Source organism: Coregonus clupeaformis, unplaced genomic scaffold (genome assembly GCF_020615455.1).
Source record: "Coregonus clupeaformis isolate EN_2021a unplaced genomic scaffold, ASM2061545v1 scaf1232, whole genome shotgun sequence".
Classification (NCBI taxonomy): Eukaryota; Metazoa; Chordata; class Actinopteri; order Salmoniformes; family Salmonidae; genus Coregonus; species Coregonus clupeaformis.
In genome coordinates this window covers 92,794-106,205 of record NW_025534686.1, presented here as the reverse complement: position 1 = coordinate 106,205, position 13,412 = coordinate 92,794, and the positions used below count along the sequence as shown (strand labels likewise).

General features: G+C 44.5%; 1 protein-coding gene across 1 annotated transcript in view; it reads left to right on the top strand.

Annotated features, from left to right (window-relative positions):
* LOC121558909 (disintegrin and metalloproteinase domain-containing protein 10) overlaps window positions 1-13,412 on the top strand; it is an 85,352-nt gene that overhangs the window by 42,611 nt on the left and 29,329 nt on the right. Inside the window, exon 3 of the mRNA XM_041872251.2 lies at window positions 7,821-7,939. Within this exon, the coding sequence (XP_041728185.2) occupies window positions 7,821-7,939 (119 nt within the window). The remainder of the gene's footprint in view (window positions 1-7,820; window positions 7,940-13,412) is intronic.

The following is a 13,412-nucleotide window of genomic DNA, read 5'->3' as shown; positions in this document are numbered from 1 at the left end:
CCACTAGAGATCCTGGTTCGAATCCAGTCTCTGCTGTAGCCGGCTGCAACCGGGAGACCAATGGGGCGGCGCACAATTGGCTCATCGTCGTCCAGGGTAGGGGAGGGAATGGCCGGCAGGGAGGTAGCTCAGTTGGTAGAGCATGGCGTTTGCAACGCCAAGGTTGTGGGTTCGATTCCCACGGGGGGCCAGTATGAAACAAAAAAAGAATAATGTATGCACTAACTGTAAGTCGCTCTGGATAAGAGCGTCTGCTAAAAAATGTAAATGTATCAGCTGTGGCCTGATTCCTCTCTCCCTCTCTTCTGTTGTTGTTTGTGTACCCCACCATACGGTCCCCCTGCCTCGGTTTCATCTGCTCTGCATTGTATCATCCCCTCCTCCACTCACCTCTGCCTTTTTAAACAACTTTCAGAAGTTCAAAATTACATATCTGGTGGTTAAGGGTGTCCCTGCAGCAAGGACTCTCTCTCACTTTCTCTCTCCATATCCCTCCCTCCCTCTCTGTGCCCGATTCATGTTTTCGCCCACTGATGTGCAGTATTTCACAATAACGTCTTTGGTTAGCGTTTCTCTCAAAGGCAATGGTTAAGCACATAGACTCCATGTTTGTCCTATGTGTCTGTCATCTCAGGGACGCGGTGCTGAAAGGGACTGGGACTGACTAAGAGTCTCAGCTCGATTATGGTGAGCGTCAGGAATTATTAGAACTGCTGAAACCTCCACAAGAAGCATGTATGAAGTAACAGTCACAGCCTACACTGTTGTTGCCATTGGCAGGGATCAGATCCCAGGCTTTGGTCTACACACGTCCTGTTGATATTTTGCTGTATTCTGTGTTCTCTGTCTGTTTGTTCAGGTCATCTGGTGAACCCTAACTCAGAGCCTGCTGCACGATTAAAGATAATATTCTGTCCCCCTCCCCCACATCCACATAGAGACTGAGATAAACAAATCTCTACTGGGACCTGCAGCAGGATTGGAGTGGTTCAATTGATTCTGGAGTTGAGCAGTGTTTCATTTAGATACACAGATGTGTGAGTACACAACACTGCCTTTAGCTCAAATTCTCTGTAGAATTCTCTCTCACCTCTGCTTTTCAACATCTGTCTGATCTGATATGGAATCCATGAATAGCCTGAGTGTACAAAACATTAAGAACACCTTCCTATTATTGAGTTGCACCCCTTTTGCCCTTCGAACAGCCTCAATTCGTCGGGCATGGACTATAAGGTATCGAAAGCGTTCCACAGGGAGTCCATATTACCGCAGAAACAGACTCAACTGCACGAATGCCAGGCCGTCCCGTTTTCAGTCAGCTGTTCATTCCCCCAAAAATAAACATATTTCTTTCTACGCATAAGACTGTTAATTTATTTCATGACGGTATTCATCATCAAGGTTGTGCCAGCCCTACTCATCTGTAATGAAAGAACTGCTATGAAAGTTACTATCTCCAGCCCTGTTTCTGGCAGCATCTGATTGCTGTGGCTCACTGAAGCCGAGTGCAATGGAGCCAAACCACTTTAAATAGTCTGACGGATCATTTCACACCAGTGCCGCCCGGCACCTGAGTTTCAGAAAGGAAGCAGCCTAGATGGAGCTGTTGTTTTTGTTGGTGTACCAGGACTATAGCATTTACTGGCACCCATCGCCACCCACACTTCTGACAAGTCTGACTGAGACTCCAGAAGAGTGGGGATGTGATGTACTGCAACTCACTGACACGCAGAGAGGAGGTGTAGGTAGAGAGAACAGGAAAGGAAAGAAGATGTTATTAATATGGCGGTTCGTCATGTTGCTGGTGATATGCTTGTGTAGACAAAGGCCTTGTGGTTGGCTAACCTCCTTAAGAGTTTTAATGAGAGAGTAGCTACTCCCCTAGTGCAGAGATTTGCTGCATTAACTCCAGTCATATGACTATGAAGTCATGGTGCTGGAAATAGTTTCTCTACGGGTGTAATTACATTGTCTAAGAATTTCTGCTATTTCATAGAGACAGAAGGCATGTGGATGAGGATGCATTCATTTAGTGGGATTATTATCAACCTAAATGAATGTCCTCTGAGTGCATCATAAGTAGATTGTTTTGGGTTCCAGTAACTGACTGGGAGCCTGCTGTACAATGTGTGATGATGGAGGGAGGGAGGGAGGGTAGTCTATACCCTGTGGTTCTACTGAGCAGTGGCACTGACTGACTGACTGACTGACCCAATGGGGATGCTGCTGAGTTTGAGAGCCAGACCGCTCTGATGTGGGTTTATTGCTGTGTTGATAATGTAGGCCTCGGGAAATCAAACAACTTAAATATAGAAATGGGGTAATTCAGTCACTGCACTTCATCACATCTCTATTAGTATCTCCCCTGCCTGCCTGTCAAATAGAAGCAGATCCATTTCCTGCTCCATTATGTAACACTGATAGTCTGTCTTTTCCCAGGCAGAATGCTGCAGTGTAGCTATAGCCTAACTGTTATCCCTGGCCTCTAGTTTAGATGTTGTAACAGTCGTTGCCAGTTCATGCACAGTCCTGCTACAGCATGCTGTGGCTATAGATGCAGATCCATGGCCCATGCACGGTTTTGAGAGGGGAACAGCCCTGACCCATAGGAGTATGTTAAATCTTTCCTGGAAGTAGAAGGTTGACTCATCTCTCACCCCCTCCTGCCCCCCCACCACTCTGCAGGCCCCACCCCTTCTCTCCCAGTATTCAGTATGCCTGTGTGCTCTGTCTGGTTGCTGAGGCTGGCAGTAAAGGCTCACTACACACACAGCTGTGCTCTTTGCCGTCATTACCACTCGAAAAATACTGCTCCACATTTTAGAAAACGAAAGTCCAAAAATCTGTCTAATTTTGTGCAGCCATGCTCTGGTGGCCGTCCGTCTGCTGTCTCGTTGGGTGTGTGCAGAATAGGGAATCTGGAGACCAATACCTGGCTGTACTGTAGGGCATGTTCTACCAGTTGTGCACAGTGCTGAAGAAAGGCATCCAATAGAATATAGTACATTGTACCTACAGTGGTACATGTTGCAGAAGTTTCACACATAGTCAGCGTTCTGCAGTCAATCCCCCTGTGGATTCTCTGAGAATTGATTAGAGACAGGGCATAATAAAGAAGGCCTGTAAAGTGAAATCTTCCTGACGGGAATTAAATGCACCTGTCCCTGTGCCACTGCTTCTTTGATTGCACTGTGGAGTGTGTCTCCGGTTGGTGTGCCAAGGTTAAGTGTTGTTTGGTAATTGAGTGTTTTCTCCCAGTGGGGGCTGGTGGAGGTGGCGGTCTGTCTAATGGCTGGCTGAGTCACTCACTAACAGACATTAGCATAATGCTTTGTTCTCTGAAGGGTCTCAAACAGAGAGGGCCAACCGCTTCACCTGACCAATACGGCCTGATCTATTGCATATCATAAACACATCAATAAATTGGTTATAACAAACTCTGAACACCGTAACACGTGACAGAAAAATGGACGCAGAGGACATGATAAATAAACACGAAATGGGGGAATGTTTACTGGTTGCTCAGGAGGTAAAGGGGAAGTCGGATGTGTGGAATAAATTTGACTAGCTGTGGAAAATACTGGAAATCAAGAAAAATAAGGTAAGGAGCATGTGTGCCAAACCGGTGCTGTTAGATTACTATATACGTTTTCTGACTGTTTGGAACAATGTAAACACTAAATAAATGATAAGCGTACCAGAGAGTATGTTGTAATGTTATAAAAAAAAATTGTAAAGCCTTTATTACAGCAAAGACTAAAAACAGTAGCATGCATTCGTGAATCCAATTGCTGAAATGGAACGGTTTATTTATTGTTTACGCTAATTATTCAAGGGTTGCTTTGATCTTTTATTTTTAAACTAAAAAGCTTGATTGCATTACAAATCATGAATGACTCGTATGCTGTGTGATGACATGAACTAATAAATGATTGATTGATACAGTAGCCTATATAAGTATTGAAATATAGGCCTAAAGTATTAAGACTAAACAGGGTGCGCTCTTAGGCCTACAGCTCGATGTTGGTTATACAAGTCTGCTATACTAATAATGATAATGACATTACTTATTATTGTTGTTGTTGTTGTTGTTGTTATTATTGTTATTATTATAATAACAATAACATTAATAATAATAGTATTATTAATAAGAAGGAGATCAAGAAAAATGAGGGTTATTTTTATAAATATAATTGTTCTGACAATTTGGAACAAGGCTGTAAACACTAAAATTAATTATAAGTAATACCGGCTCCCAAGTGGCACAGCGGTCTAAGGCACTGCATCGCAGTGCTGAGGCGCCACTACAGCCTCAGGTTCGATCCCAGGCTGTGTCACAGCCGGCCGTGACTGGGAGACCCATGGGGTCACAATTGGAGGGAGCAGGGGTTAATAAAGGAACCCAGTCCTGCTCCTCGCACCAAGAAAGTGGTGCGTGTCGCCAGTCCGGTCCGGCCCGTTCCTGCTCCTCGCACCAAGCCAGTGGTGCGCGTCGCCAGTCCGGCCCGGCCTGTTCGTGCTCCTCGCACCAAGCCAGTGGTGCACGTCGCCAGTCCGGCCCGGCTTGTTCGTGCTCCTCGCACCAAGCCAGTGGTGCGTGTCGCCAGTCCGGCCCGGCCTGTTCGTGCTCCTCGCACCAAGCCTGTGGTGCGCGTCGCCAGTCCGGCCCGGCCTGTTCCTGCTCCTCGCACCAAGCTAGTGGTGCGCGTCGCCAGTCCGGCCCGGCCAGTTCCTGCTCCTCGCACCAGGCCAGTGGTGCGTCTTCCTAGTCCGGCCCGTGCCTGCTCCTCGCACCAGACCAGTGGTGTGTGTGTCCAGTCCGGCACGGCCCGTGCCCGTTCCACCGGTGCCTGGTCCGGCATCGGTCAGCGGCTCCACTCCGGAGCCTGAGCAGTCCGGCGGCAGGTAGCTTAGTGGTTAAGAGCGTTGTGCCAGTAACCGAAAGGTCGCTGGTTCTAATCCCCGAGCCGACTAGGTGAAAAATCTGTCGACGTGCCCTTGAGCAAGGCACTTAACCCTAATTGCTCCTGTAAGTCGCTCTGGATAAGAGCGTCTGCTAAATGACTAAAATGTAATGTAAAATGTCCGCTCCACCGGTGCCCGGTCCAGCTCCGGTCAGCGGCTCCAGTCCAGACCATGACGTCAGCCCCTCTCCAGGTTCGGGGTCTCCCACACCAGGGTCCAGACAGGGCCTGGAGTATCGTGGGAGGAAGGAGAGGGGAAGCAGCGCGCCGAGGTCCAGACCTGACCAGGGGCGCAACAGGGAGGCGGAGAGTATGTGGTCGTCACGCCCGGAGCCGGATCCGCCTCCAAGGCGGAATGCCCACCCGGCCCCTACCCTGTTAGGTGAAGGTTGTGCGGTCGGAGTCTGTCACGCCCTGACTCAGGGGACTCGTATATGTTGAGTCAGGGTGTGTATATTCTTTGTTTGTGTATATTTCTATGTGGTTTATCTAGGATGGGTATTTCTATGTTGGCCGGTGTGGTTCCCAATCAGAGGCAGCGGTTGCTTGATGTCTCTGATTGGGGATCATACTTAGGCAGCCTATTGGCACTATTGAGTTGTGGGATCTTGTTAAGGTTTGTTGTATTCTACCTTAGGACTTCACGTTTCGTTTCGTTTATTGTTTTGTCGTGTGTTATTAAGTTGAATAAACATGTACGTATATCACGCTGCGCCTTGGTCTGTCCCGTCATTCAACCAACGTGACATACTGTGTGACTGTCAACAACACAAATGAACACAGATTAGTCTATACATTTTCTTTGACAGGCCTAGTCAGTAGTCACAAGATGGGCTATTTCAGGTTGATATACATTTGTAATCTTTCTTCCCTTTTCTCTCCTATTGTTGCCGGCGTTGAGTACACCCACATGCCCGCCTGCTTACCGGAGCACTAGTAAAGATCCAATTACACAATGGGAAACTAGGTGCAGGGTGAGCCGACTGCTGGGCCATGCTTAATTAGATAGCTTAAGGTGTCCACCCCACACCTCCGCTCTCCCACTCTCCATCTGTCTCTTGTTTTCTTTGTGTGTTTGTCTGAAGACTTCCCAGGATGGGCCATTCAAATGGGGCTTGTGTGTCTGTGACTCACGTTGTCCTTTCCTGACTCTGGGTTAGTTGTGTAACCAACCATGTGTCCACTAACACCCCAGCAGCCCTGAGGGGAGCCTTAATCAGAGAGCTGCTCTGGGCAGGGATGCCCACGTCAATTACAGCTGCCATTTGTTACCCAGTGAGAGGGCCTGGGCCTCCCTCTGTTATCAACAAAGCAAATTAGGAGGGCCGTTGTTGTGAAGTGCTGTAGCTGTGATTAATCTGAGATGGCCCTCACTACATCCTAAACTAAGAAGGAACAGAGGGGAAATGGCCAGTGGTTTTGTTTGTCTTGTTCTCAGTGCTTACAAATCCAAGAGAGAAATATGACAAGATACATTTTAACTGTCCAATTGTTGCAGTCACAATGGGTCACTTTTATTCACTAAAGATGCATGTTGTCTAATATGTGAGATTTTCCCTAATGTTGTTCTCCATCATGCCATTATTGGGAAATACAATCTATTATGCATTCACGTCATTGGTTTGTTGACAGTCAATCGGCTCATCCTCATGGACTCACACAGATGTAACCTACGAGTCTGTTCCATTTCATATCCTATTCACATGGATTAAGAGCCAGGATATTAATATTATGATTCATGACTCATTCTGAAAAATGGTTGATGAAACTGAGTAATAATGTCTATCTCTTAAGGCCTTCCCACACTGTATGTGCAACGTTACCAAATTAAAATCTTGCTATCAACCTGGCCAGATTGTATGATTTTCTTCAGTTCTGTCGTCACATTCTGCGATTGGCTTGCGAGGCCACGTCAGCCTGCAGCAGTGTATTTCATCTGCGTACGTGCCAGCACCAGCAGCGCAATCCTCACTCTATGCTAATGTGTGAGTGAAGTGAGTTCGGAAATTTTTTAAGTATGCGTCTTAGATATTTATATGTCCCAAAAATAACATGGTCGCTGTGGGAGAATGTTTCTTTTGATTGGGGATTTTGTACATTTATCAAAATCCCATCAAGGGAAATCTTCTTCTTGCAAAGCATGTAAACGTTTGAATCAAACTATATTATATTCATCTGACTATTCACAATAGTTGTATTATTGTGTGCATATCATGTGGCTGGCCGTAAGACCAGCCACTATACGATAATGGCTCAATTTCTGGCACTGCGAGAACTTTGTCGGAGCCTACGACCCATAGAAATTAAAACCAGTAGATAGTGATAGCGCTAATGTCATCCATGTATTCCTATGGAAAACTCCCGATGGCGCATGAAGCCGTAAGTATTGATATGAGTGATATGGAGTAATGATTTACTTGACCTGTGTTCTGCTAAGAGACTGGTGTGATTCTTTGGAGGTCCCAGCCCAGGCCTCTGAGTCATCAGGACTTTATAGGAAATATTCTTCCTGAACAATACAGACGTGTGCTGCTGAACTATCTAAAGAATTTGCACATCCATTAAGATGTTTCTCAAATAACAACCACTTTCTATTGTCTCCCCTAAGAGAAGTTGAAGGCCCTATGTGTCTGTATTTATTTTCCCTTTATTTTCCTTTGCTGTGAAATGAAAAGGGTCTTACAGCCTAGGAGTCTGTCTGTGTTGGGAGACACTGGTTTGGCGTTGTACTTGCCCTAATCTTTCTCCTGTCATTTTGGCTGCATAGATGTTTACTGAACCATGAGTAGGAATGTTGGAGGTACTAAATGGGGTCTGGGTAGTGTAGTAATGTCTTTTCATGTTCCTCCCTTGCAGGCATTTCAATCTGCGGATGAAGAGGGACACCAGCCTGTTCTCTCCAGACCTCACAGTAGAGGTGTCAGGAGAGGAGGCTCCCTACGACACCTCCCACATTTACACTGGAGAAATCTTCGGTAAGTCCAGCAATTATTTCTGGAACGACAAAGTCCTTGTGCACACAGGAACAATTACGATAGTTACCAGGGAAACGCTTCCCGCATCCAATTTGTTTATTTGCTTTTGCGTTCATCTGTTGTGTGTGTGGGTGTGCGCCAGAGTGTTGTTGTGGGATTGTTAGCGTTGGCTGGCTGGAGTTCGATGTAAAAGCCCAGCCACCATGAAGCTGTGGTTTTGAACGTTGTTAATGAATATCATTCTCCACTCCTCTGTCTGTCTGTGTGTGTGCGTATACGTGTGTAGAATGTGTTGGTCACGTTCCAGCCTCACATCCTCAGGATCCTCCCCCTCCCCCGCCCCATGCCTGCAGCAGAGCTCACATATAACACGAGGGAAAACAAGGCCAAGGTGTGTCCGTCCGGTCATGTGACGTGGTGTGTTTGTGTGAAGCTCTCAGATCTCAGCGGGCTCAGCTCCACTCCCACCTCATCATTCCCAGATGCTGTCATCTCTCTTCTCCTCTGCTGAACAAGCTGTAATTCAAATCAGACTCCACTGGAGCACTTCTCATCTCTATCAAATGGAAATCTTGAGATCTGTTTCCTTTTAGAGAAGCAGCAATGTTCCAAGGACGACGATGTTGTAGCCTATTTCTCAGATCTGTAATGTAGAGGGATTTGTAATGGAATGGAAAGGTTTGTCCGGACCAAGCCTTTTCTTGTCAGTAATAAAGGTGGACATTCAAAGGTGGAATTTTAATTTAGTGCACACTAAATTTACTTTTCTGCTTACATTTTCATGTACCGAATAAAAACCTTAAGTTCAATGTGTTTCCATTGCATTTTCGACTCTAGCGATTGTTTTGTCACAAAAAGCGGTGCGTTAAATAATAAATGTGCCTACTCTGGTCTTGGCACATGTGCTCTAGCCAACAGCTCGCAGATAGACTACAATGCGGGTAGGCTGTGCAGGTAGGCTAGGCTACATGATGAGATTATTATGGATAAGAGCGAGAATTTTTTTATTTGTCAAATGGCAGTCAAGCATCGATCATCATGTCACCAGAATAAGACCCTCGATGTTTATTGGAAAGGAGCATCAAACTCATCACTGTGCATTTTCACTACCCTGTGAAGCTCATCATAACTTATTTAATCTGTAGCCTAATAAACTGCATGGTTTCCCAAATCGCAGTGGGAGGATCACACACAATATCATCGTGTGACTCCAAGTTCACTTCGATATGATGATTATTATATCAATATTTGCGCATAAAGTCATTTCCCCGCCATTTCTCGCATAATTCATTTTACAGACACAAAGATCCTACCATGTCAAACAAACAAATGATCTAGAGGCATTTATAAACTTGTATCGAAACTTCCGGTTTCCATCACAGCTGTCGTGATTATTTTTTTAAATACTCATAAAAACTGGATGGAAACGTGGTTACTGATACATTTAATTGCCAGATTCACTCTGGCTTACTGAGGGAATAATTAGAATAGGCAGAAGATGATGTTCATGTCTACCGAGGCCTTGATGTATGACAGAGAACCTTAGGCTTTACAAAATCAAATCTAAAACCTTGCTTTTTTCCCCCATTCTTTTTGTAAGTGGACAGTTTCCATACGAGAGATGAAACGCTACAAGGAACACGTAATATTGTCCTCAAAGACGTAATATATTTTTTCACGTTCTCCGAGCTTGAGGAGTTTGTTGGCAGTTGCTAATCTTCAGAGAAATGGTAGTTGGGTAATCGTCATGCAATCACGCTTCAGCAAGCAAGGCTGCTTGCCAAAGGCATAATTGCTGCAATAACAAAGTGTTACAAAAATGTAATACTCTAGAATACTGCAATTAGAGATAAAGATTGCACTCAGAGTTGGATTGCAGTAAGTGGCAACATCTTTCTCTCCTCAACCCTTTGCTGTATAATACAGTGCCTTCCGAAAGTGTTCATATCCTTTGACTTATTCCACATTTTGTTGTGTTACAGCCTGAATTCAAATTGTATTTTATTTTTTTACCGATCAACACATAATAGCCAATAATGACAAAGTGAACACATGTATTTAAACATTTTTGCAAATGTATTAAATGGGATACAGAAACATTTTAAATTTAAGTATTCACATCCCTGAGTCAATAAATGTTAGAATCACCTTTGGCAGCGCTTACAGCTGGGAGTCTTTCTGGGTAAGTCTCTAAGAGCTTTGCACACCTGGATTGTACAATATTTGCACATTATTTTTTCTTCAAGCTCTGTCAAATTGGTTGTCGATCATTGCTAGACAGCCATATTCAAATCTTGCCATAGATTCTCAAGTCAAATTTGTAACTAGGCCACTCAGGAACATTCAAAGTAGTCTTGGTAAGAAACTCCAGTGTATATTGGCCTTGTGTGAATTTGTCTCCCAGTGTCTATTGGGACGCTGACTGAACCAGGTTTTGTTCTAGGATTTTGCCTGTGCTTAGCTCTATCCCATTTATTTTTATCCTTAATAACTCCCTATTCCTTGTCGATGACAAGCATACCCATAACATGATGCAGCCACTACCATGCTTGAAAATATGAAGAGTGGTACTCAGTGATGAGTTGTGTTGGATTTGCCCCAAACATAACACTGTATTCAGGACGTGAAGGTCATTTCTTTGCCACATTGTTTGCAGTTTTACTTTACTGCCTTATTGCAAACAGAATGCATGTTTTGGAATATTTGTATTCTGTACAGGCTTCCTCCTTTTCACTCTCATTTAGGTTAGTATTGTGGAGTAACTACAATGTTGTTGATCCAGCCTCAGTTTTCGCCTATCACAGCCATTAAACTCTGTTTTAAAGTCACCATTGGTCTCATGGTGAAATCCCTGATCGGTTTCCATCCTCTCGGGGCGGAGCTAGCATGTTGGAGTGAACGGCTGTGTGTGAGAGGCTCCTGCAACTTTTTTGCGAAATAATCTAACCTAACTTACTTTATGGCACTTGTTACAACAAACGTTTCTTTCTAATACAATATTGTAACTTTCTATGTGAAAATGCTGAGTAATAATCGACCAAAGGACAATAAATCCACATCGGAGGCCTACTCCCCACCAAACAACGAGACAGACATGGCAGAAGGCACAGGTAACAACGTGACATGTACAGAACTTACCCGGGCTTTGGGAGAACTATGTGTTGCTATAGCGGAGGATCTTAAGGCTACTATTGCTGAACTGGACACTAAAATCGAGAGCACCATTCGAACGGTCGCTTCGCAGGGCCAGAGTATTGTGTGTTAGGGTCTGCTCATGGACTCGAACCCATACTATACCATAACGGGTGAAACCGTATTAAACGGTCTCAGCAAGGGCTACCGAACATGTAATACGCTGAGCTGACCAATGGAGGGCGGTCAGAGCTCTCATTTAACGTTAATTTCACTTTCATTCCGACTGGGTTTAGAGCGATGCCTGTTTGGGAGGCCTTCCAGGTCGGATCATTGACACTTTCGGATGGATATACTTATATTCCCCCATTTTTTTGTTTTGTTTAGTTATTTTTCAATTCTTACATTATTCCTATTACCATACCATGTATTTATTGCTTGCAGGGGTCTGGGGTGATGGTTGGGAAGGGGCAGACGCAGACACCTGGATAGCAAGTTGATGCTTTGTGCTGTTCTGCCTTTGTCATAGCCTGGTCTCACAATCTGATTCCCACCAGCCCTCCGTGGTGCTTGTGTCTGTGTAGGTGTGCGTACATATAATAATTTTTATTTGTACTTTATTATTATTTTCTCTTAGTATTATGTATGTGTATATTTTAAATTAGTATAGATTATTATTCTGGGGTATGAGTGTTTGTGTATGTAGGTGTGTGTGTGTGTGTGTGTGTGTATGTATACAGTGGGGGAAAAAAGTATTTAGTCAGCCACCAATTGTGCAAGTTCTCCCACTTAAAAAGATGAGAGAGGCCTGTAATTTTCATTTTCAAATCCAGAAAATCACATTGTAGGATTTTTTATTAATTTATTTGCAAATTATGGTGGAAAATAAGTATTTGGTCAATAACAAAAGTTTCTCAATACTTTGTTATATACCCTTTGTTGGCAATGACACAGGTCAAACGTTTTCTGTAAGTCTTCACAAGGTTTTCACACACTGTTGCTGGTATTTTGGCCCATTCCTCCATGCAGATCTCCTATAGAGCAGTGATGTTTTGGGGCTGTCGCTGGGCAACACAGACTTTCAACTCCCTCCAAAGATTTTCTATGGGGGTTGAGATCTGGAGACTGGCTAGGCCACTCCAGGACCTTGAAATGCTTCTTACGAAGCCACTCCTTCGTTGCCCGGGCGGTGTGTTTGGGATCATTGTCATGCTGAAAGACCCAGCCACGTTTCATCTTCAATGCCCTTGCTGATGGAAGGAGGTTTTCACTCAAAATCTCACGATACATGGCCCCATTCATTCTTTCCTTTACACGGATCAGTCGTCCTTGTCCCTTTGCAGAAAAACAGCCCCAAAGCATGATGTTTCCACCCCCCATGCTTCACAGTAGGTATGGTGTTCTTTGGATGCAACTCAGCATTCTTTGTCCTCTAAACACGACTGAGTTGAGTTTTTACCAAAAAGTTATATTTTGGTTTCATCTGACCATATGACATTCTCCCAATCCTCTTCTGGATCATCCAAATGCACTCTAGCAAACTTCAGACGGGCCTGGACATGTACTGGCTTAAGCAGGGGGACACGTCTGGCACTGCAAGATTTGAGTCCCTGGCGGCGTAGTGTGTTACTGATGGTAGGCTTTGTTACTTTGGTCCCAGCTCTCTGCAGGTCATTCACTAGGTCCCCCTGTGTGGTTCTGGGATTTTTGCTCACCGTTCTTGTGATCATTTTGACCCCACGGGGTGAGATCTTGCGTGGAGCCCCAGATCGAGGGAGATTATCAGTATGTCTTCCATTTCCTAATAATTGCTCCCACAGTTGATTACTTCAAACCAAGCTGCTTACCTATTGCAGATTCAGTCTTCCCAGCCTGGTGCAGGTCTACAATGTTGTTTCTGGTGTCCTTTGACAGCTCTTTGGTCTTAGCCATAGTGGAGTTTGGAGTGTGACTGTTTGAGGTTGTGGACAGGTGTCTTTTATACTGATAACAAGTTCAAACAGGTGCCATTAATACAGGTAACGAGTGGAGGACAGAGGAGCCTCTTAAAGAAGAAGTTACAGGTCTGTGAGAGCCAGAAATCTTGCTTGTTTGTAGGTGACCAATACTTATTTTCCACCATAATTTGCAAATAAATTCATAAAAAATCCTACAATATGATTTTCTGGAAAACATTTTCTCAATTTGTCTGTCATAGTTGACGTGTACCTATGATGAAAATTACAGGCCTCTCTCATCTTTTTAAGTGGGAGAACTTGCACAATTGGTGGCTGACTAAATACTTTTTCCCCCACTGTATATATGTGTATGTGTGTGGGTGCACGTGTGTGTGTGTATATAT